The sequence below is a fragment of the Manis pentadactyla genome, chromosome 12 (assembly GCF_030020395.1).
Source record: "Manis pentadactyla isolate mManPen7 chromosome 12, mManPen7.hap1, whole genome shotgun sequence".
NCBI lineage: Eukaryota > Metazoa > Chordata > Mammalia > Pholidota > Manidae > Manis > Manis pentadactyla.
Window position 1 is genome coordinate 12,782,329 of NC_080030.1, and position 22,704 is coordinate 12,805,032.

A 22,704-nucleotide genomic window follows, 5' to 3' on the forward strand; every position below is an offset into this window, starting at 1 on the left:
TTACTAGATGCCCCCCATTATCAAGCCTCCCCACAAACCCCATTACAGTCACTGTCCATCAGCGTAGTGAGACGCTGTAGAGTCACTACAGGTCGTCGGCGGGTTGTATCGCCCTCCCCGCGCCCACCCTGCATTATTTGTGCTGATCCCGATGCCCCTCATTCCCCTTCTCCCTCCCCACCCACACTCCCCAGTCCCTTTCCATTTGGTAACTGTCAGTCCATTCTTGGGTTCTGTGAGTAGTCCGTTGTTGTTTTGTTCCTTCAGTTTTTCCTTTGATCTTATGCTCCACAGATGAGTGAAATCATTTTCTGGTAGTTGTCTTTCTCCTCCTGGCTTATATCCCTGAGCATAATACCCTCTAGCACCCGTCCATGTTGTTGCAAATGGTAGGATTCGTTTTCTTCCTATGGCTGAATAATATTCTTTGAGTACATGCACCACCTCTTCTTTATCCATTCATCTACTGATGGACAGTTAGGTTGCTTCCATTTCTTAGCTATTGTAAATAACTCACGTGTCATTAAGTTACTTTATTTTCAAGTGACTGGAGATTTTCTACCTATCTTTCTAAAGGAACAAAACTACAGCGGACTCAAAGAACCCAAGAATGGACTGACAGTTACCGAACGGAAAGGGACTGGGGAGGTGGGTGGGAAGGGAGGGATAAGGGGGAAAAGGGGCATTACGATTAGCACACATAATGTAGCGGGGGGACACGAGAAAGGCAGTAAATACAGAAAAGACAAGTAATTACTCTACATCTTACTACCCTGATGGACAGTGACTAATGGGGTGTGTGGGAAGACTTGATAATGGGGAGAATTTGGTAACCACGTTGTTGCCCATGTGATTGTGTATTAATGACACCACAATCAATAAATAAGTAAATAAAAATAACACGTGGGTCATCTCAAGAAAAATTAGAAAGTACATTGAACAAAATGAAAGTCCCGGCCGGACAGCCCTCGCGGCCATTGAGTGTGCAGCGTCCCGCGCGGTCCCGCCCCATCAGAAGGCCGTCGCGGCGAATGAGCGTGGCACGTCAGGCCCAGGCCCTCCCACGACTGACGGCATTCGAGGCCAATGAGGGAGCGACTCCGCGGAGCAGGTACCCATTGGGCGCGCGCGCAGAAAACGTACCACCGGCGGCTGCGTAGTAGCTGCAGGCGCCGCGGCCGCCATATTGAAGAATCAGTAGGCTCGCGAGCGCCGCCAGGAGGAGCTGCTCCCTCGGCTCCGTCCGTGGTCCGGTCCGCCGTCCTTCTCCGGGCGCCTCCGGCCCTCCGGCCCTCCGTCTCGTACGCGCAGCGAGCCCGGCGTAGTCCAGATGGTGGACTCGCGCTGTGCTCGGCTTCGCCTTCCTCCCGGAGCGGAGGCGCCGGCGGCACCGACCTCGCCCGCTGGGCTCCCGGCGCCGCACTCCCACTTCGCCAAGGCCTCCGAGAGCCCGGCCGGGAAGAGGCTCCCGCCACCGCGGACCTGCGGCGGAGCGTCCAGAGCGGGCCCCGCTTCAGGGGTGAAGGCGACAGCGACGGCTCTGTGGGCCAGAAGGTACGTGGCCGCGGGGACCCCTGCCTCCGCCTGTGGGCGCGGTGGAGCCGGTGAGGGGGCGCTCGTGCGAGGGCTCGGCGGGCGGCGCGGGGCCCGCAGGGCCGTGGGGCGGCTGACGCGGGTGCTGGGTCCTCGCTGGGCCCGGCTCGGGGCCGCTCCGCCGACCTGCCGCCGCCGCCGGGGCCGGGGCCCCAGGCGGAGGGCCCGGGGCCGCGCAGGCGGGGAGGCCGGCGGGCGTCTTGCCGCGTGTGGAGGTTTTCGGCGGCGGCCTCGAGGGCGAGGGCCGGGCGAGCAGAGGGTGAGGCGGGACCCGCGGCGGGGCGACGGGGGAGAGGCCGCCGGAGGCCGCGCCTTCGGAATGAAAAGTGTTCATGTGTGTAGACTCTCTTTTTTTCTTGATAAGTCTAGCTAGGGGTTTACTATTTTATTTATTTTCTCGAAGAACCAGCTCCTGCTTTCATTCTCTCTATTGTTCTATTCTCTATTTTATTTATTTCTGCTCTAAACATTATGATGTCCCTCCTTCTCCTGACTTTGGGCCTCACTTTTTCTTCTTTGTCTAGTTTGGTTAATTGTGAGTTTACACTGTTCATATAGGATTGTTGTTCTTCCCTGAGGTAGGCCTGTGGTGCAATATGCTTCCTTCTTACCACCGCCTTCGCTGAGTCCCACAGATTTTTGCCTTGTTGAATTATTGTTGTTATTTGTTTCCATGTATTGCTTGATCTCTGTTTTTATTTGGTTATTGATCTACTGGTTATTTAGGAGCATGTTGTTAAGCCTCCATGTGATTGTAGGCCATTTCGTCGTCTTTGTGTAGTTTATTTCTAGTTTCATACCCTTGTGGTCTGAGAAGCTGGTTGGTACAATTTCAATCTTTTCAAATTTTCTGAGGCTCTTTTTGTGGCCTAGTATATGATCTATTCTTGAAAACGTTCCGTGTGCACTTGAGAAGAATGTGTATCCTGGTGCTTTTGAGTGGAGAGTTCTGTAGATGTCTGAGGTCCAGCTGTTCTAATGTGTTGTTCAATGCCTCTGTGTCCTTACTTATTTTCTGTCTGGTTGATCTGTTCTTTGGAGTGAGTGGAGTGTTGAAGTCTCCTAAAATGAATGCATGACATTCTATTTCCCCTTTGAATTCTGTTAGTATTTGTCTCACATATGTAGGTGCTCCTGTGTTGGGTGCATAGATATTTATAGTGGTCATATCCTCTCGTTGGATTGACCCCTTTATCTTATGTAATGTCCTTCTTTATCTCTTGTGACTTTCTTTTTTTGAAGTCTATTTTGTCAGATAGTAGTACTGCAACACCTGCTTTTTTCTCCCTGTTGTTTGCATGAAGTATCTTTTTCCATCCCTTTACTTGTAGTCTGTGCATGTCTTCGGGTTTGAGGTGAGTCTCTTGTAAGCAGCATGTAGATGGGTCTTGCTGTTTTATCCATTCTGTTACTCTGTGTCTTCTGGTTGGTGCATTCAGTCCATTTACAATTAGGGTGATTATCAAAAGATACGTGCTTATTGCCGTTGCAGGCTTTCGATTCGTGGTTACCAAAGGTTCAAGGGTAGCTTCTTTACTATCTGACTGTCTAACTTAACTCTTGTATTAGGCTATTATAAACACAGTCTGATGATTCTTTATTTCTCTCCCTTCTTATTCTTCCTCCATTCTTTATATGGTAGGTGTTCTATTCTGTACTCCTTTGTGTTTCCTTTGACTGCTTTTGTGGATTGTTGATTTTATTTTTTTGCCTTTAGTATTTGGTTGGTTTGCTTTCTTTGCTGTGATTTTATTTTCTCTGGTGACACCTATTTAGCCTTAGGAGTGCTTCCATCTAGAGCAATCCCTTTAAAATATCCTGTAGAGGTGGTTTGTGGGAGGCAAATTTCCTCACTTTTGCCTGTCTGGGAATTGTTTATTCCCTCCTTCAAATTTAAATGACAGTCATGCTGGATACAGTATTCTTGGGTCAAGGCCCTTCTCTTTCTTTGCATTAAATATATCATGCCATTCTCTTCTGGCCTGTAAGGTTTCTGCTGAGAAGTCTGATGATAGCCTGATGGGTTTTCCTTTGTATGTGGTCTCATTTCTCTCTCTGGCTGCTTTTAAAAGTCTGTCCTTATCCTTGATCTTTGCCATTTTAATTATTATATGTCTTGGTGTTGTCCTCCTTGGGTCCCTTGTGTTTGCAGATCTGTGCACCTCCATGGCCTGAGAAACTATCTCCTTCCCCATATTGGGGAAGTGTTCAGCAATTACTTCCTCAAAGACACTTTCTATCCCTTTCTCTCTCCTTCTTCTGGCACTCCTGTAATACGAATATTGTTCTGTTTGGATTGGTCACACAGTTCTCTCAGTATTCTTTCATTCCTAGAGATCCTTTTTTCTCTCTGTGCCTCATCTTGTTTGTATTCCTCTTCCCTAGTTTCTGTTTTCATTTGTCGTCTCCTCCACCGAATCTAATCTGCTTTTAATACCCTACATTGTGCTCTTCAATGATTAGATCTCCTTCCTAAATTCTTTCCCGAGTTCTTGAATATTTTTCTGTACCTCCATGAGCATGTTTATAGTTTTTATTTTGAAATCTCTTTCAGGAAGATTTATTAATTCAGTCTCAGTCCTTTCTCTGGTGCTGAGATTTTGCTTTGAACCAGGTTCCTTTGACGTTATATATTTGTATGTGGCGCCCTCTAGGGCCCAGAACCTCTCCTCTCTGGAGCTGCTCACCCAGTGGAGGGATGTCCTGGGTCTCAGGGGGAGTGGTGCTGGTGCCCTGTTCCGTGAGATCCACTGCTTTCTCCAGGTATATGCAGTCTGCTGCAGCCTTGTTTCCCGGTGCTCTTTCAGGACTAGTTGTGTTAATTATATTTTCACATTATATGTGGTTTTGGAGGGGGTCTCTGTCTCACTTCTCACACCGCCGTCTTTAATCCAGTCTCAGTTTTGATGCTCCGCCTAGAACTTGGAGTTATGACTTGTCAAATCTGGATGGCTCTGTTGGTTGCAGTTAATTTACTGTCAGGAGAGGAGCTACTATGATATCTGGGATTTACCTCTCCGCATCAGAGTGAAGAAGTAGTAAGATTCTTAACTTATTCTTTAGCAGATAGACAATAACTCAGCCCACCTTGCGAACTGGGCGGGCAGCCTTGAATGATATGCTCCCTGACCAAGACGCCGGTATCCCAGGGAGAAACCAGAGCACTAAATTTCGTGTGTTAAGTTGATTTTAAATATTCAGGGACCCCTTAACAAGTCCACACCGTTAAGCCTTTATAGGGTCCCCCCCCAAATCCTCAACTGCCTATAAAATCCCTAGGGAACGCACAACTATGGGCTCTCTTGACCCCTCCTGGCGCCACGAGCCAGGAGATCTGTCCTGTCACTGTATCTCTCACTAAAAGCGTCTCCTACATTGGCTTGGGTGTTCTCTAAGTTCACTCTTCCCCTCCGCAGACAAGAAAAACCCCAGCATCATTTTGGGTGGCTCGTCCGGGATAATGTGGGAGGTGAGTTATCAGCATCGAAGCCTGCCTTTTCTTTCACTGTCTTTATAGAAGCCGTCGGTGGCACACAACATCGGACGCCCGTGAGCCACTTAAGTGGAACTAGCCCGGTTGCATTTTACTAGAAAGTTGTCCATTTCTTCTAGGTTATCCAGTGTGTTAGCATATGATTTTTCATGGTATTCTGTCATAATTCTTTGTATTTCTGTGGTTTCTGTAATGATTTTTCCTTTTTCATTTCTGATTCTGTTTATGTGTGCAGGCTCTCTCTTTTTCTTGATGAGTCCGGCTAGGGGTTTATCCATTTTGTATATTTCTTGAAGAATCAGCTCCTGCTTTCATCGATTCTTTGTATTGTTTCATTCTTCTCGGTTTTATTTATTTCTGCTCCAATCTTTATTACGTTCCTCCTCCTGCTGACTTTGGGCCTCATTTGTTCTTCTTTTTCTAGTTGTGGTAGTTGTGAGTTTAGACTGTTCATATGGGATTGTTCTTCTCTCCCGAGGTAGGCCTGTATTGCAGTGTACTTCCCTCTTAGGCACCGCCTTTTCTCTGTCCCATGGATTCTACATTGTTCAGTTCTTGCTGTCATTTGTCTCCATATATTGCTGGATCTCTGTTTTTATTCAGTCATTGATCCGTTGGTTATTCAGGAGCATGTTGTTAAGCCTCCATGCGGTGGTGGGCTTTTTCGTTTTATTTGCGTAAATTATTTCTAGTTTCATACCCTTGTGGTGTGAGAAGCTGCATCATTTTGGGGGGCTCGTCTGGGATAACTTCGGAGGTGAGTATAGGCATCCGAGCCTCCCTTTTCTTTCACTGTCCTTATAGAAGGAAGCCGTCTATGGCACACAACATCGGGCGCTCGTCAGCCACTTAAATGGGACTAGCCCGGCTGCCGATCTCAAAGTCTCGAGCGCCAGGTTCCCCTGCGTCTCCCTCAGTGGATCCCCCATCTCCCTTGGGAGCCGGGAAAGTCACCTGAGTGGAGGCCAGGATTCCCCTTCAGAGGCATCTCCCTGGATGCGATGGACTGAGGAAGGCCGTGGGCACCTGCGAGAGTCTAGGCTGAGGCTGCGCTTCAGTGGCTTCTCAAAGTCCCGTGTGTCTGCAGTCAGACCCTGACAGCCCGACTGGGTATCCATGAGGAGTGTCTCTCTTTCTGTCTGTCTGTCTTCCAGCCTGCTTCTCCAGGCCGCCCCAGCCTCTGGGTGAGGCAGGGGTGCTCTTTACTTCCTTTACTCGCTCGATGTGTGCCTCTAACTTCGTCAGTGCCACGGACCCCGATGCTCAGCACCGCAAGGTAGGAGATCCATGCTTCGCTCTTATTCCTGACGAAATCCTGTACTTTTTATCTAATAAAAATGTGTCCGGTTCGTTGAAGAATGCTGTTGGTATTTTGATGGGGATTGCATTGAATCTGTAGATTGCTTTAGGCAGGATGGGCATTTTGATAATACTAATTCCTCCTAGCCAGGAGCATGGATGAGTTTCCATTTGTTAGTGTCCTCTTTAATTTCTGTTAAGAGTATCTTGTATTTTCAGGGTATGGTAGGTCTTTCAGTTCCTTGGTTAGGTTTATTCCTAGGTATTTTTATTCTTGTTGATGCAGTTGTGAATGGAATTGTTTTCCTGATTTCTCTTTCTGCTACTTCATCGTTAGTGTATAGGAAAGCAGCAGGTTTCTGTGTATTAATTGTGTATCCTGCAACTCTGCTGAATTCAGATACCAGTTCTAGTAGTTTTGGAGTGGGGTCTTTCGGGTTTTTCTATGTACAATATCATGTCATCTACAAATAGTGACGGTTTGACTTGTTCTTTACCTATCTGGATGCCTTGTATTTCTTTGTTTTGACCGATTGCCGTGGCTAGGACCTCCAGTACTATGTTGAATAACAGTCGGGAGAGTGGGCATCCCTGTCTTGTTCCCGATCTCAGAGGAAGAGCTTTCAGCTTCTTGCTGTTAAGTAAGATGTTGGCTGTGGGCTTGTCATATATGGCCTTTATTATGTTGAGGTACTTGCCCTGCATACTCATTTTATTGAGAGTTTTTATCATGAGTGGATGTTGAATTTTGTCAAATGTTTTTTTCAGCATCTGTGGACGTGATCGTGTGGTTTTTGTCCTCCTTTTTGTTGATGTGGTGGATGATGTTGATGGATTTTCTAATACTGTACCATCCTTGCTTCCCTGGAATAAGTCCTACTTGTTCATGATGGATGATCTTTTTGATGTATTTTTTGATTTGATGTGCCAGTATTTTGCTGTTTTTTTTTTTTTCTCAGAACCACTTTTATTTTTTGTCTTTGCAATATACCAAGTGTTTTTCCCAGTATACCTGCAGCACACACATAAATATATATATATATATATATATATATATATATGCGTAAAGATAGATTTTTCCTTTAGAGAACACACAAAATACAAAATATTGCCATTGTAAATCTGAACTGTTTTCATCTGGAGCATATAAAATGTTTGTTCACCTGGTTTTTTTTTTGCACAAGGCTCCCCTGATCTTAATGAAGTGGCCAATTGGAGTTTGTCTCCTCTTCTCTCTGGTCCATTGATTTCAGCCTGTACATACTGATTCTAGACTTTCTAGGTGATTCACAAAGAGCTCAGGTTAAATTAACTTGAGGACAGTGTTTGAAAATGCAGAATTACTCACACTTTTTTGTGCCTGTTATTAAGCATTGTTTCCAGAAGATCAATCTTTTAATTACAGTGAGCTTTCCTGCTGGTGGCTCTCAGTAACAATAAGTGTATTGTGTGAGCTGACTGGAAAAATAAAGAGAAGGAAAAAAATTCTTTATAGCACATTGCCTTTGCAAAAGTAACATCTCCAGGGTATTGAATAGAGTCTGGTCTTCACCAGCCTATCTAAGGTTGGCCCTATAATCTCCATCAAAAACTTACCTTCGTGAGTTCATGTTTGATAGGAAGCACTTATAATAGATACATGGTAATACTTATTGCGTATTTGCTGTGCAATGGGAATTGTGCCAATCATGTTAAATTATATACTATGAGGTTGGCTCTGTTATCCTTCCCTATTTTAGAAGTGAAGAAACTAAGGCTATTCACCAGTTAATCTGTGGCCTTATAACAATAAGTGGAGCACTATGTAAAATTTAGCTGTATCTTACCACCAAGGTAATGGTATTAACTCTGATACTCTTCCTTCCTTCCTTCCTTCCTTCCTTCCTTCCTTCCTTCCTTCCTTCCTTCCTTCCTCCCTTCTTCCCTCCCCCTCCTCCCTCCCTCCCTCTCTCCCTTCCTTCCTTCCCTCCTTCCCTCCCTCCCTCCTTCCTTCCTTCTTCCTTCCTTCCCTCCTTCCCTCCCTCCCTCCTTCCTTCCTTCCTTCCTTCCTTCCCTCCTTCCCTCCCTCCCTCCCTTCCATTCATTTTTATTTTGTTATCATTAATCTACAATTACATGAAGAACATTATGTTTACTAGGCTCCCCCCTGAAATGGTTTCTTGAATCCTTTAGAATTCAGGAAACAATCAATTATGCGGGGTCTAAATTTATATTTATTATATGTATTTTTGTTAACACGCAGGCTTTCAGGTTATGGCATAGGGCTGATTTTAAATACGGTATTTCATGGCTTTATGTTGTAGAAGATGTCACCAAAGGTTTTTATTGCTGTTTTTGTTCTTGTCTGAGGTATTTGGGGCAATGAAAAAACTTAATGCTAAGAACATGTATTAGGGTTAAAAAGTCCAGTAATTAGGCATGTTTTGGTGTGACTTACAGCCTCTCTTGGCTCTGAGTGGACACTTCCCAGCTGGGACCACACTGCTTTGTAGTGGTCTTGTGGATGATATTCCAGTGTTCCTGGAATGTTCCTCTAAGGTGCTTTCTATTTCTGTGCATGTCATTTTGATGCCTTTGATAATCAGTTATACTGAGAACATAGTTTAAAAAAATAAATAAAAAGAAAGCAGAATTTGGATTATTAAAAACAAAAGCTTTAAAGCATGGTTATCACAAGCTGTGAGAATTCCCGTGCCCGCACTGTAGTGTTTGTTGGGGGGTGTCTCCTGTTAGAGCGCTGGTCCCCGCACCACCTGTCACCTCCGTTTTAGAGACTGCCCCCTCTCATGATCTTTCTCGTCTGAATTTTTCACAGTGGCATCTAGCTCTGAAGTAGATAGTCTTCATCTGTTCATCTTAGTTGAGCTTCAAGCTACTTAATTAGTATGAATATTAAAATTGGTGCCATGCATTCCTTAGCGTGACTGGTTTATTTTGAGCTAACGGTGGAGGATAAGGGAGATAGAAAGTAAAATGGAGAAAATGTTACATTGATACGGATGACGCCGCCTTAACGCTGAATGCTTTTTTCCGCTTAAGCCACGGGAGGGTGCCTGTTGGAAGTCAGTCAGCTTCAGAATTCATTGCCATTAGCTTGCATGCTTTCTAAGTTGTAGTTCTAAGGAAAAAAATCTGAGACGTATGGTTATTGTGCCATGTGATTCTCCTGAATAGAGGACATGTTCTTGGGTTCTGTCAGATGCTGACTGTATTCATCCAAAAATCCTACTTCCTTCTTTTGTGATGAAATTATGGAGATACTTTAAACAAAGACAAGCCCTTGATGGCTTTGGTCCTTAGGCTAGCCATAGCTGAGGTCGATTCTTGTGCAATTGGCCATTCGGAGCCCCAAGTTAGGCCTCGTTCACACTGCCCGCCCCCATTTGTGTTTCAAATAAGTATTCCGAGAGGTCTGGGAGGAGGAGTAATGAAATCTGAGAGAGAAAATGAAGTGTGACAGCATTTCAGAATCTAAGGAAATGCACCCGCAGGTTCCTGCCCTGAGTTCTTTGTGCCCCTTAACTGTGTGAATGCACGCTGGGATTGGAAATGGGGACACCCCACCCCCCACCCCCCCGGGTCATGGGCCCTTACTAAGCTTGTTTCTGGGTGGCTTGCTGGGACTTTCAGGGACTCACTTTAAAAAATGACATTGAATTTTATGAAGCAAACTTTCACATCTGTGACCTGCCTTTTGCACAAAAGCTCCCCTCTCCCGGTGAGGTGTCCCTGTTCCCACGGGCTGCTATTCTGTTTACTCTGGCCTGAAGCGAGTTAGCAGCCAGCTGGGCCGCGCCACTTACATCGCCGCCCAGGCCGCTGACAGGAGCGTAGTGACGTGTTAGAGCATGTTTATTGTGCAGACGAACTGGAATGGCACTAGGACCGTGTGCCTGTGTCGGCGTAAACACTGGGATTTTATGCCCCTTCCACCTTCCATCAGCTTGTAGCTGTTGGATTTTACAGTTACTCATTTGGGCTACAAATAGAGTAACAGTATTTTTGTTTGGCCAAATGTGGGGTGTGACCTTTGACATCGTGCTTGGCTGTGCCTGGGGATTTGAATTCTCCAGTTTAGGTGGAATTTCCTGCTTTGTTTCCTCTGATAGGGGAATACACGCTTTGGCTCTTTCCACTAGAGGTGGAGGAAGACAGGAAGAGTACAACTGGAACACACAGAGGGTATTCATTATTTTACTGGGTGTGATTCAGTTGGCGGGCTTTTCACGGGAGTGCGAGCCTCCTGCGGTCGTTAGTTCTGCGTACTAAGAAAGCACTGTAATCATACTCAGTTTTCTTTGCTCTATATCTAATTTTTGACCAGTCTGGCGGGGTAGTGAGGATGAGTCCCTGCCTTTTCGTGGTGCCTTTGGTGCCGGGGTTCTTGTTCACTGAGCCAAAGAATGAACTTCGCAAACACTCAAGGTAGGAGAGCAAGGTTAGAGGCTTTAATTTAGAGTTAAAGTGACTGGACAGAGAGCTCCTAGCTCACGCCAGGAGGGGGACACGAGAGTCCGTGGTTGGCTCATTGTCTAGGGGATGTATGCGCAGTTGAGGATTTTCAGGAATGGGGGTAAAGGGCTAGGGGTGCAGACTTGTTGAGTGGTCCCAGAATGCTCATTTCTGATGAGTAACAGAAGAAATTTGCTGCTGTGATTCTTTCTCAGGATAGCAGTGTCCCTCTGGGAGCATGTCAATTAAGACCACGTGCCCTGCCCGCAAGGTGGGCTGGATTGTTCCCTGTTTGCTAAAGTGTGTTAAGAATCTTACTTCTTAACTTTTTGAGATGTTTACAGCCTGGCTTGTTTACTAAATGAATCTTTTGCTCAGGTTGCGGATTACTTGGTTAGGATCAGAGAAGGAAACACAGCATATAGGTACAGTTACAAATAAGCTGGGCCTTTTTGCAGGCTAAGGTAAATTTTACAGTGTCATGGTCTAACTGATACAAAGAAGTCACAGGTTATGCTGAGATACTCTTCTTCATCTGCAGAACACTCAGACATTCCAGGCCGAGTTGCTCCTGGCCTTTTGAGCTTGAACTGAATTCACTGAAGAATGTCTATATTCCTACTCTGGTATCTTTACCCTAGAGAGTTAGTGTGACTGACCGCGTAATGCTTATCACAGAGTTTCGCTAGGGACTTCTTCGCACATTGTTACATTGTTCTGACTGTAATGGTCTTGCTCTGCTTTTTCTCCGGAGGCCCTCACCCTACTCTGCCTAACCCCACGGTCCCTTGTCTCACCAACACCAAATTCAGAACGGTGCTCTTACCTCTGAGTAACTCTTGTCATTTTCCAGAGGCCTCCTGGAACATGCCAGAGGAATTTTTTCTCCTCATTAGGGAAAATTTGGCTAATTTGGCTTACATTTATCTCAGCTGTAATTACCTGGAAAGCACTGTCAAAGGAATAATGCTAAACTTTATTCAGTGTTTTACATTACAGATATTTCCAAATATCCTTATATCCACTGCCTTATTGTAAGTTCTCCTCAGCTCTTTAACCACTGTAAATTGCAAGTCTTTTGTCATTTACAGTTTCTTATTCCTAAACTGGTAAAGAACTAGATGCCAGCAGCGGTGCTTATCTGGGGGCGAGGTCGTGTCTGTTACAGGTCCTCGCTGGCTCCCCACACAGCTGGTCAAACGTCATCACACAGCGGTCAGCTCCCAAAATGAGGGTGAAAACCCCCCCGCCTCAGAAGTCTGCCTCCCTCGGCACCCAACATCACCTACAACTTCAGTTAAAGAGAGAAGGAGGGGAGAGCTCCCAGCTATGCCCAGCGTTTTGCCCTGAGGTTTTTCCAATCTTTTCACCTTTTTTCCTGTTTTCTGGTTCTGTGATCTTTCTCCTTCCTTCTCAAACCAGATTTTTTCTGAAACTTCACTACTGTGCTGTTTTGGAAGAAGTATCTTACGTTATAAAAAATGGCCTGAGTTCCTCAAAATATATTACCTGAGCTGGGACCGTGCCGGCTGGCAAGGGATCCCTAAAGCAGGTACTGGGCACGGAGGCCGCGGAGGCAGAAACAGCCAAGGAGACAGAAAACCGATGCCGCCTCTCTCTCACCCACATGCCTCACTTCGCCCTGATTGGCCCCGGAGGATGGCTGGCTAGCCAGAGACGGGTAAGATTCCTCAAGGGAGGAACAACCTAAGACAGGCACAGTCGCAGAGGGGCCATCAGGAGAGAACTTGGGGCCCAACAGAGGTGAGGCGCAGATCCTCACCCCGCCCCCCCCCGACTCTGCAGAGGCCTGAATCTTCACCATCTCCGAGCAAAGTCTCCTCCTCCCATGGCTGCGTCGCTGCCCAGGCTCAGCTTGAGACAGGGACCCTCGGCTTAGACACAATAGGGTGAGGGTGAGGGCCTCTGGAAAAAGCAAGGCAGGATAATTACAGTCAGAGCAGTGTGACTACATGGAAGGAAAGCCCCTATCAGAACTCTGTGTTAAGCATTATGCACAGTGAGATCAGTTAATATTCCCCAGGTGAAGGAAAATAGTCCGTGTTTTTATTATGCTAATTGTTTGTAATCATGTGTAAGATTTACTTTAGCATGCTAAAAGGCCCAGCTTATTTTTTTAACTTTACCTATATGCTGTTTTTCCTCCTTCATCCCGTAATCAAGTAATTTGCGGTCTGGACAGTTAACGTAGCAAGCTAGCCCAGCCATAAACAGCACATAGTAAAGACAAGAAAGATTCTAGCTTAAAGCTAAGATTGCATTTTAAAACCCAGGAAGTTAAGAAGTAAGATTTTTAATGTCCTGCCACTGGATTTCAACCCTGGGCAAGTTCACTATGGATTCAATGTGACCAAAGAAATGACAGTAAAATGTTCTTGGGGTGAAAGGGTCGTACCGAACTTTATTTCCACAGTGGCAGGTCAATCACTAACATCTCATCCAATCAGAGCGAGTCTGCATGCAGCAAGTCCTCTGGGACTCTGCCTACACAGCCATCCCACACAGCCATCCTCTGGGGCTCTGACCTCAGCGCTGCCACCACTCCAGCCTCTGCTCTGCTCTCCTGCAGCCTCGCAGCCGTGTCACCGTGTCACCCAGAGCACTGGGTGGAAGCTCTTTCTATAGAGTCAGTAGCAACATATTGCCCAAACACGTGTAGTGAGCTAGCCGACTAGGCCCAGGGGAGAATCCTGGACACAGGAACTTCCATTTTATCCACACTTAACATACTCTTTAGCGAACATACAATAACTCAGCCCACCTTAGAGGTAAGGAAGGCAGTCTTAATTGATATGCTCCCACATGCATCCGAGCAGTGCATTTCTTGTGTTGAGCTAATTTTGCAGAATTACCCAGAGGACTGATGAGAAACTTCATGTCTCATCAAAGAAAAACACCTTGAGACCACTGAACAAGTCCACACCCCTAGCCCTTTGTCACATTCCTGAGAAATCCTTAAAAGGGGGAACCGCCAACCTTTCAGTGTGCCTCTCTCTCTGAGGTAGCCCACACTAGTGTGTTCCTGCCCTTCAATTCTTGGTTGCGGCAGGGACAAGAACCGAGGAAAAGACACAACGCCCTCCCAGCAGGACTCCCAGGCCAGGGGAGGGATGGGGGAAGGAGTCCGCTGGGAGGGCAGGGAGAGAGGGGTGCCCCAAGCATGGGAACACAGAGCCTGGAGGAAGAACAAGGAGAGAATGGCAGCAGCTGGGGAGGGAAGCCACGGAGCCTCAGTGGTAGTGAGGAAGGGACTGTGGGTGCAGACCGAGTAGGGAGGCCTCCGGAATAAAACCCCCTACTGAAATTCCACATGAAACAATTAAGGAAAGTCAGTCACATTAATTCTCTAATGTAATACAAGCATTCTTCTGGGAGATTGATGAAAACTAAAAAAGCCCAGGAGTAACTTGGCCTGAAATGTTTGAATATCCCCCAGATAGGAAAATACCTCAGCATAGCCCATGTCTTCATTGTGTCAGTTAAATGACACTATTGTAAAATTTACTTTAGCCTGCTAAAAGGCCCAGCTTAGTTTCTTTAACTTTACCCAGATGCCGCTTTTCTTCCTCTAGCCCTAATCAAGCGATTTGCATCCTAGGCAACTCATAATGGCAAGTGAGCCCAGTCACAAACAACATAGTAAAATCAGGAAAGATTCCATCTTCAAGATAAGATTGCATTTTAAAACCCAAGAAGTCAAAAAATGGGTTTCTTAACATAGCGGACAATGACTCGGCCCACCTTGGGAGCAGGACAGGCAGTCTTGATTGATATGCTCGCAAACCAAGAAGCTGCTGTTCTGGGAAAGAATCCGAGCAGTAAATTTCTTGTGTTAACTCTGCAAAATAATCTGGAAGACTGATAAGAAATTAACTGTCTCTTCAAAAATAAGCATTTGGGGGCCATTTAGCCGGTCTGCATCCCTACCCTTTGTCTCTCAACCACCTGTAAATCCCCTTGACGACGCAGAAACCCAGGGCTGTCTTGAGCCCTCCGGGCAGGTGCAAGCCAGGAGCTCTGCCTGCCTGCTTCATCTCTAAATAAAAGCCTCGCACTTGCTCTCCTACCTTTAGTGTTTCCGGAGTTCGTTATTCGACTCCGTGAACAAGAAATCCAGCATTAGCTTCTCTGAGGAGCCCGAAGACGGGGAGTCCCCAGAGCCCCGTGCCTGGGCACAGAGCCGCGCACCTGGTGCCAGAGGGCCGTGCCATCTCCACAGCACACATCGGGTGGGCAGGTGCATTGCAGCCCACAGTCAGGGTGGCCACGCAGCCGTGTGAGCCTGGTGTCCCAGCAGCAGCAGTCCAGGGCCTGGCATGCCCTGGGCACCTGCACACACCGGGGCAGGACGGACTGCTGGCACCAGTGACAAACAGGCAGGCACAGGACAGCTGCTGTTTCTGGGCCCAGAAGTTCATCGCTCTAGGGTTGAGGCTGGTGGGCCGTGCAGGAAGACAGGTCTGACCTGGGCCACCGCCCTGCCAGAGGCCCATCTGCCCTCCTTCTGCCCAAACCTCCTTCCCTATGTGGCCGGGGAGCCTGAGGTCATCCCTGGGACCACCGTGCAGGCAGATGGCTCTGAGGGTGCTGTGGGCAGGGCCAGGAGGAGGAGGGTGGCCTGGGTGGCCTGACTTTACCTCCTGTCATCCAGTCACCCGAGGCTGTCAGTAGGGCCCACTTCCGCTTCTCCAGTCCCCAGTCTGGGGCTTCACCTGCAGCATAAGGCCGGGAGACTGTCTCCAGCGTGGAGCCCCCCAAGGGGGTATTTGTGCTGATCCTGCAGCTCCGCTGCAGGCCAGACCTCCCGTACTGGGAGGGTGAACACATCCTGAGAGCCCTGGGAGAGCATTATGGGGAGAATCAGAGCCAAGTGCCTCCGCTCAGCCTCCCCAGCCTTTTGTCACAGACGTCAGGCCGCTCAGCCAGGATCCAGGAGCGGGATACCAGGGGCCTCACACCAGCCTGGCCTGGGGATGGACGGCTGAGGGGCACCATGGGGGAAGACTGGAGACCTGGGAGCTTTGGTGGGTGCTCTGAGGTGTGAAGCATGGAAAAATTGGGCTCAGAGAAAGGCCCCCAAAGGAAGGAGTGCACATCTTGGAGGTGCTTTGAGACCAAGTTCAACATTTTTTGAAAAGGAATTTCTTGGAATGTGTGGGGCAGCTGTGTGTCATTAAATGGGACAGTGCTAGACTGGTGCCTTGCAGCCCTGGGATCTGCTTGGGTTACGACATCTGCAGTGGTGTTGAAGACGTGAAGAGACACCCCGGGGCGTCTATTCAGTAGATTTTGGTGTCTGATCATAACCTGTAGGGGTCAGGAAGGAAGGTCCAGTTTCTGTTTGAACCGCCCTCCCCAGTGTTCCCAAGGTGTGCCAGCCTGTGGCTTAGAGCGCCCCGCTCTTCCTGAGCACTTTACGGGGAGAGGACCGAGGATGGAGGATAACCTGGCGGAGGTCAGGGCCCCCCTGCGTCATAGAGTTTGAGGGCTGGGGGTGCGGTGGGCTGGGGCACACGATGTCTGCAGGAGGGGCAGAGCTTTGAGAAGAAAGAGCAGTGTGGTGGCAATCCGTTCATCATTTATTACATTCTGCACAGGGATGACCCCAACCCCCAGGAACCATTAACCTCAGACACAACACCCAGACCACACTGTGCCTGGGGAGGCTATTTCTCAGGGATGAGGGGAGGGAGTTGCACAGGGGCTCCGCTGGGAGCATGTCCCGGGACCCTGCGTCGGCCGGCCAGCCCTGCAGCCTCGGATGCCTCCGCTGGGCACCCAGGGGGCGGTGGTCCCATGCAGCACTGCGCCGTCTCTGTGTCCATCCTGGGAAAGGCTGGCCATGGTGAGGACGGGCCCCAGCTCTTCCCGGACCGTTGTGGCCACGACTCTGTGGCTAATGGCACCCAGGCAGCAGTTGGCGTCACGGTGGGAGGCCACCTACTCAAAGGCGAAAACCCTCCACACGGTGGGGTGGCTCGCCTTTGTCCAGCGGGCCACGAGCAGAGGGTAGGACACAGCACGAAGGCGGCCAGGTTGGCAGGGGCTACGTACAGGCCCTTGAGGAGGCAGCGGCAGCGTGGGGAGATGCCGAAGTCAGCCGACAGAGGAGGTGCCAGAGCAGCTGCCCCAGCAGAGGCTCAGGATGAGCAGCGGGAGGAGGAGGAGCAGCAAGCAGACTGGGGTCCTGGGGCGCCAGGGGCCGCCTGCCCGAAGGGGAAGCAGCTCTCCTCCACATGCAGCCAGGACACCAGCAGGGCCGCGGGCCCGATGACAGCAGCTACAGGGCCACGCGGGTGATCAGAAGAGGCAGGTTATCCCGGGTTCCCCCCATTATCCTGCTTCCACCCCGTCCCCACTGCCCTCTGGGCTCCGGGCCCTGTGTGGAGGGTCCTGTCAATCACCAGCACCCGGGGGGTCCCTGTCACGGGAAGGCTCCTGAGCGTCACCTACTCACAGAGGAGGAGGCTGGGTCCCAGAGGGGGCGGGGAACCACCCTTCAGTCTGACAGGACTGGTCGGCCATGGAGCTGGGACCCCAGCCGCACCGGTCTTTAGGACGCCCCCACACCCAGCATGGCCCGAAGCTTCCCTGAGGCTGAGGAGCGAGCAGCCCACCCCCCTGCCAATCGCCCCAGCCCAGAAACTCACCTGGCCCTGGCCCAGGACGTTTAAACGTGGGACCTGAGGAACTGTAACAGTCCCTTTCTGCCGGCCCTCTGGCCTGGGGGCTCCAGCTGGCAGGACAGCGTGTAGCTGCAGGACACAGGGACACCTGTGAGCCCCTGGAGGCACATGTCAGGGGTCCCTTCCCCCAGAGCCCGCCGGCAGCTGCAGCCCACGCCTGACTCCGGCCGGCCTCACCTCTGCTCCTCGTCCAGGGGCTCCACAGCCTGGACAAAGGACATGAAGTGCTCGTCCCTCTCCAGGTCGTACACCGCGGCCATGTGCTTGTGCACCATGATCTCGTCCTGGAGGGTAGCGACCTGGGGCAGAGGAAGGACAGGATGCAGACAAGGGGGGGTGAGGAGTGGGGCACTGGATGGTGCTGGATCTTTGCTCACACGGGAACCCACTCTCAGGAAAGGTGGGGGACGGAGGGGTGGCCCGGTGCTGAGGTCCAGGCTCACTGGGGGCCCTCTCCTCCCTAAAGCTCACCATCCTGTCCCCCCGTGCCCCTCTGGGCTCACTCACGTCCTCATTATGCTCCAGGAGTTGCTCTTTAGGCAGGTCAGCGAGAAACAATCCGAGGTAGGGGACCATGCCCTGTGCCACCGGGGTGAGGAGGTGATGAGTCCCCGCCTGCCCCAGGGGAGCCCACAGAGCCTCCCCTGAACCCCACACCCTCAGCCTCCAGCTCCCTTGGACCACCCTGTGCTGCCTCCCCACCTCCCTTCTCCCAGCTCTCCCCTCCCGGGCCCTCCCAGGGCTGGCTTTTGGCCAATCCCAGGACCTGTGGGCCTTGCACCTGTCCTCCAACTTCCCCCTGTACCCAGCTGCTCTCGCCCTCCTTCTGGTCACACCAATGCTGGCAGCTCAGGACTGGTGGCACCAGGAGCAGGGTGCAGGGTCGCCCCCACCGCCCGTGACCCGCGGCACGCCTCTCTCACCTTCCTCTTCCTCTCCTTGGGTCCCATGCGGTCCCGCTGCCTTTCCTTCAATACGCAGTCCAGCTCCTGCAAGGTCCAGGACACTCGGGTGCTCATGCTCCCCTCCCACGCGGCCTCCCGCAACCAGACCGTGGTGGATGGATGGCTCGCCCGAGCCCCCTGGCACCTACGCTGTCCCCACCTCCAGCAGGCTCTCAGCCTAGAGCGACCCCAGCTCCAACACACACAAACTCATGGGGGTCCTTGGGCCACGGCCGCCGCCCTGAGAGGGTCAGGGGAGGTCCCTCTGCCTCCCAGGGTGCCCTGAGCACTCACTGTCACCCGGCTATCAGCACGGCTCCCCTCACATGACCAGGTGGGCTGGGCACAAAGCTGAAGCGCGTCTTGGGCTCCCTGGACCCTGCTCACCAGGGAGGCCCACACCCCAGGGTGACGGCAACCCTCCATGTCCACATGAGGAGCCCGAGGCCACAGAGGGGCAGTGACAAGCTCAGGGGTCCCAGGGGAGAAGCCGACCTTGCTCATCCACAGGCCCCACCCCTGCTGCCGACCCCAGGCCAGCTCCAGCCCTGACGGGGGCCTGTCCTCTGGGTCCTCACTGGATGCCAGGCCCCCAGTCAAGTGGAGCCAGGGAGGGAGATAGACGAGGCCCTTGGGGCCTGGGGGACCCTACTTTCACCATCAGCTTCCCCCTCTCACCCCGCACACCTGGAGTCCTCCCCAAAGTTGTGCCACAGCACGGTAGAAGACTTGCCCCGAGGACCCCTCCCTTCCAGACCTCCAGCCCCCATTTACCTTGAGGAGATGCTTCCTGGTAACCCACTTGACCTTCTTTGTCAGGTTTTTATACGTCCTGGTGCTCTTCCTAAGGGGAGGGGAGAGGAGTAGGGAGATACATGGCCAGCAGGTGGAGAGTCTTGGGGCCGACCCCTTTTCCTGGAGATCCTAGAAGGTCCACTAGCCTGCAGGAGGCTTTCCACCACGGCCCTGAGCCCTGGGGAATCTGTGGCCTGGGGAGAGGGCTCTATGTTTCCACCCAGGGCCTCCATTCCCAGTTCTCCCAGGGGCGAATCTGCTTTGGGCAAGGTCGCTGTCCTTGGGGCAGAGACCTCTTGCTGCAGAACATAAGCTCAAGATCTCCAATGGGCTTCAACCCACACCTGACATTGGAGGAAACTGATTCCTGCAGGGGTACTCCTGTCCTAACTCACAGGGGGCCCCAAGAGCCTGCCATCCCTGTCCTTAGGCTCTGCCGCCTCCCAGGAAGTCCCAGACATAGGGGTGTCCCTGTCCACTCAGGTACCCCGGTCCCAGAGACAGGACTACCCACCAGGAAACATGTTCCCAGGTCCTTTCCAGGCGACCTAAGGCACGACTCTGCAGGGCCAAGAGAATGGCATGGAGTGCCGCGAAATTCCTGAGGGCCAGACACTCCTGGGAGGGAAGACAGAGCTGAGAGCGTGGCCTGCTTCTCTGCTTCTATCCCCCCATGAACTCCTGTCCTTAAGGAGACGGACACCCAGGGAGCCCAGCACGCCTGGTACCTGCTGAGCAGCCCTCCTGGGTGGAGGACTGTAGCTCAACCCAAGGAAGGGGCCAGGGATGGCTGTCCCACCCCTGGGGCCTGCGAGTCCAGGTCCACACATCCCTGGCAGGAGGGGCCCAGGGACGGTGCAGGGCAGACCGTAGGAACCCATCCTGAGAGCTGGCCAAGGAGGGGAGCAGGTACCAGGATGCCAAGATGGACCCAGGGGGCTGTCCCATGACTCACCTTGGCAACCCGGATCCAGAATTCCACCACTCGGGCCCTATCCTGGGCTGTCATGCTTGGCATCCTGAGGCAGGTGGTGGTGACCAACTCAACCAAGGTGTCAAATTCCCTCAGGACCCTATGCATGGTGGGGGCCAGGTGCTCAATGTCTCCCGTCTGTGACTTCTTCTGTAGGTAGGCCTTGCATTCAGAATAGTTTATCCTGCTGTACAGCGTCTGTGGATCAGAAGGGAGGGAGGGTCATCCAGCTGTGCCCCTGGTGCCCCCGTGCCCAGGCAGGGTCACCGGTCAGACCTGGAGCCCAGGCAGGTGGGGACGTGCTGTGAGCCTCGTGGCCGTCCAGGCCTCGGACACCGTCCAAGGAGGCGCCGAGGACTGGATGCACAGTACCCCGCAGTCGTGGGGAGCGGAGGGGCTCTGCTCGTAGGCACCCTCACTCACCTCCTCCCTGCCGCCCAAGGCAGCTCACGCTTGCCCATCCTGGGGCATCTGCCTCCCATTCTGCCACCCCGTGGGTCCCGCTGCCCACTCAGGTGCAGTTTCACCCTAAACAACTCCACCCAGGGCCTTTGTTGGTGTCTGTGTCTCCCACGCAGTCAGATCCATGGCAGCGGCCTCTGAAGTGCAGAGGCCATGGAAGCCTGCCAGGCCAATGGCCCGAGGACCTAAGGCCCTGGCAGCACCTCCCTGAGCACCCCTCCCAGCCCACCAGGCCCTGCCCCCTTTCCCTCCGCTCCAAATCATTGGTCTGCAAGGACCCCTAAGTGCCAGCCCTACTGTCCCCCTGTAGTCAGTGAGGGCTTGGGGGTGAGGAGAGTCTCTCGTGGCACATGGTGAGTCCGGGGGGAAGTTGGAACGTGGGCCGAGATCACAGGAGTCCACGTCAGGGGCAGGAGGTCGGCGGCAGACCGTGACACAGGGCAGGCCCACCCCCGACCCTGAGAGCCCGCTCCGCTCACCGCAAAGGCCAGGGTCAGCTGCTCGGCCACCAGGCGGGAGGGAAACACCAGGATGGTCCACTCCTCCTTTCTTGTCACATCCCAGGTGCTCGCAGCACAGGGGTGGGCAGGCTCCGGGCCCGGGTATGGCTCTACTAGGACCGGTGCCATTCCTGCAGATGCCATGGGCCCCGAGCCCGACGGCTCATGGGGCTCCAGCTCCGGGACAAGGTCCATGTCTGAGGTCACTGCTTGGACATCCTCCAGCTCTGCAGGGGCTGAAGCAGGTGACACCGGCCGTAGCTTCGGCACACGGGTCTCATAGGGCCTCTGGACGAGCTTTATCCGCGGAGTCGGCCTTCGCCGTCTCTGTGGGGCCAGCTGCCTCTGCCGTGGGTCTGGAGCAGGACACAGAGAAAGGGTCACCCCGGGGCTGATTCCCCGCACCTTACAATGACAGAAGAGCCCACACTGCCTTGAAGGGAACCCCAGTCCGGGAAGCCCACCCTAGACGGTCCCCTGGCCGCAGCCCCTCACCTTCCAGCTCTGAAACCGTGGGCCCCAGTTGTTCGTCCTGCCAGGTAACGTGCCTAGCCCGTCCCATCCTGCGACTGGGGTAAGGCCTGGGGGTGGCAGAGTGAGAAGCCTGGTCTTTCCAGCCGCACTGCCCTCCGGGTCCACCCTTGTGTGGGCCTGGCCGCTGTGCACTCCCCTGCCTGTCCCGGCACCTGCCCCTCCCCCTTCCTGACCCTGCGTGTCTGTCCTGGGACCCCATCCTCTCCCATCCTCCCGAATAGGAAGTCTCCAGTCGTCAGCCCCCCCATGGGAATCCAAAGATGAGTGACCTGCTGGGCTCTGCTGTGGGCTCATGGGGCTCCAGCTCAGGGCCTGCCAGCGGGGCTGAGGCCACTGCAGGGGCCGAGGCAGGCGACACCGGCCGTCGCTCCAGCACAGGGGTCTCAGGGAGCTCCTGGACGGGCTCTAGCCACGAAGCTGGCCCTCCCTGTGTCTCTGGAGCCAGCTGCATCTGCCGTGGGTCTGGAGCGGGACACAGAGAAAGGGTCACCCCGGGGCTGATTGCCCGTGCCTTACAATGACAGAAGAGCCCTCACTGCCTTGAAGGAAAACCCCAGTCCGGGAAGCCCACCCTAGACGGTCCCCTGGCTGCAGCCCCTCACCTTCCAGCACTGCCACCGTGGGCCCCAGGTGCTCCTCCTGGACCAAGCGGTGGAGGACTTGGCCCTCACAGGTGGGTATGCACTCACTGGTATAGATGAAGCGGAGCACCTCCTCTAAATCCCAGAAACGAAGGCGACTAGCCTGTCCCATCTTGGGGCTGGGGGAAAGCCGGAGGGTGGCAGAGTGAGAAGCCTGGTCTTTCCAGCCACACTGCCCTCCGGGTCCACCCTTGTGTGGGCCTGGCCGCTGTGCACTCCCCTGTCTGTCCAGGCACCTGTCCCTCCCTCCCCCTTCCTGAACCTGCGTGTCTGTCCTGGGACCCCATCCTCTCCCATCCTCCCGAACAGGA

At 52.2% G+C, this 22,704-nt stretch overlaps 2 protein-coding genes across 4 annotated transcripts in view; one reads left to right on the plus strand and one right to left on the minus strand.

Moving 5' to 3' along the window:
- Window positions 1–1,071: 1,071 nt before the first annotated feature.
- LOC130680058 (nascent polypeptide-associated complex subunit alpha, muscle-specific form-like) overlaps window positions 1,072–22,704 on the plus strand; it is a 76,052-nt gene continuing 54,419 nt past the window's right edge. For both annotated transcript variants that reach the window (XM_057490066.1, XM_057490067.1), the window contains exon 1: window positions 1,072–1,554. In XM_057490066.1, coding sequence (XP_057346049.1) covers window positions 1,087–1,554 — 468 coding nt within the window. In that variant the 5' untranslated portion in view covers window positions 1,072–1,086. The remainder of the gene's footprint in view (window positions 1,555–22,704) is intronic.
- The window catches only part of LOC130680059 (nascent polypeptide-associated complex subunit alpha, muscle-specific form-like), a 76,046-nt gene continuing 69,761 nt past the window's right edge, over window positions 16,420–22,704 (minus strand). The window contains exons 5-16 of one of the 2 annotated variants that reach the window (XM_057490069.1): window positions 22,355–22,512; window positions 22,022–22,214; window positions 21,714–21,799; window positions 21,198–21,574; window positions 20,239–20,454; window positions 19,798–19,901; window positions 19,263–19,332; window positions 18,468–18,533; window positions 18,052–18,123; window positions 17,722–17,843; window positions 17,509–17,613; window positions 17,002–17,138 (exon numbers count right to left, since the gene is read on the minus strand). In XM_057490069.1, the coding sequence (XP_057346052.1) occupies window positions 17,529–17,613; window positions 17,722–17,843; window positions 18,052–18,123; window positions 18,468–18,533; window positions 19,263–19,332; window positions 19,798–19,901; window positions 20,239–20,454; window positions 21,198–21,574; window positions 21,714–21,799; window positions 22,022–22,214; window positions 22,355–22,512 (1,549 nt within the window). In that variant the 3' untranslated portion in view covers window positions 17,002–17,138; window positions 17,509–17,528. Of the gene's footprint in view, window positions 17,139–17,508; window positions 17,614–17,721; window positions 18,124–18,467; window positions 18,534–19,262; window positions 19,333–19,797; window positions 19,902–20,238; window positions 20,455–21,197; window positions 21,575–21,713; window positions 21,800–22,021; window positions 22,215–22,354; window positions 22,513–22,704 lie in introns of both variants that reach the window. The other variant, XM_057490068.1, reaches the window with a different exon arrangement.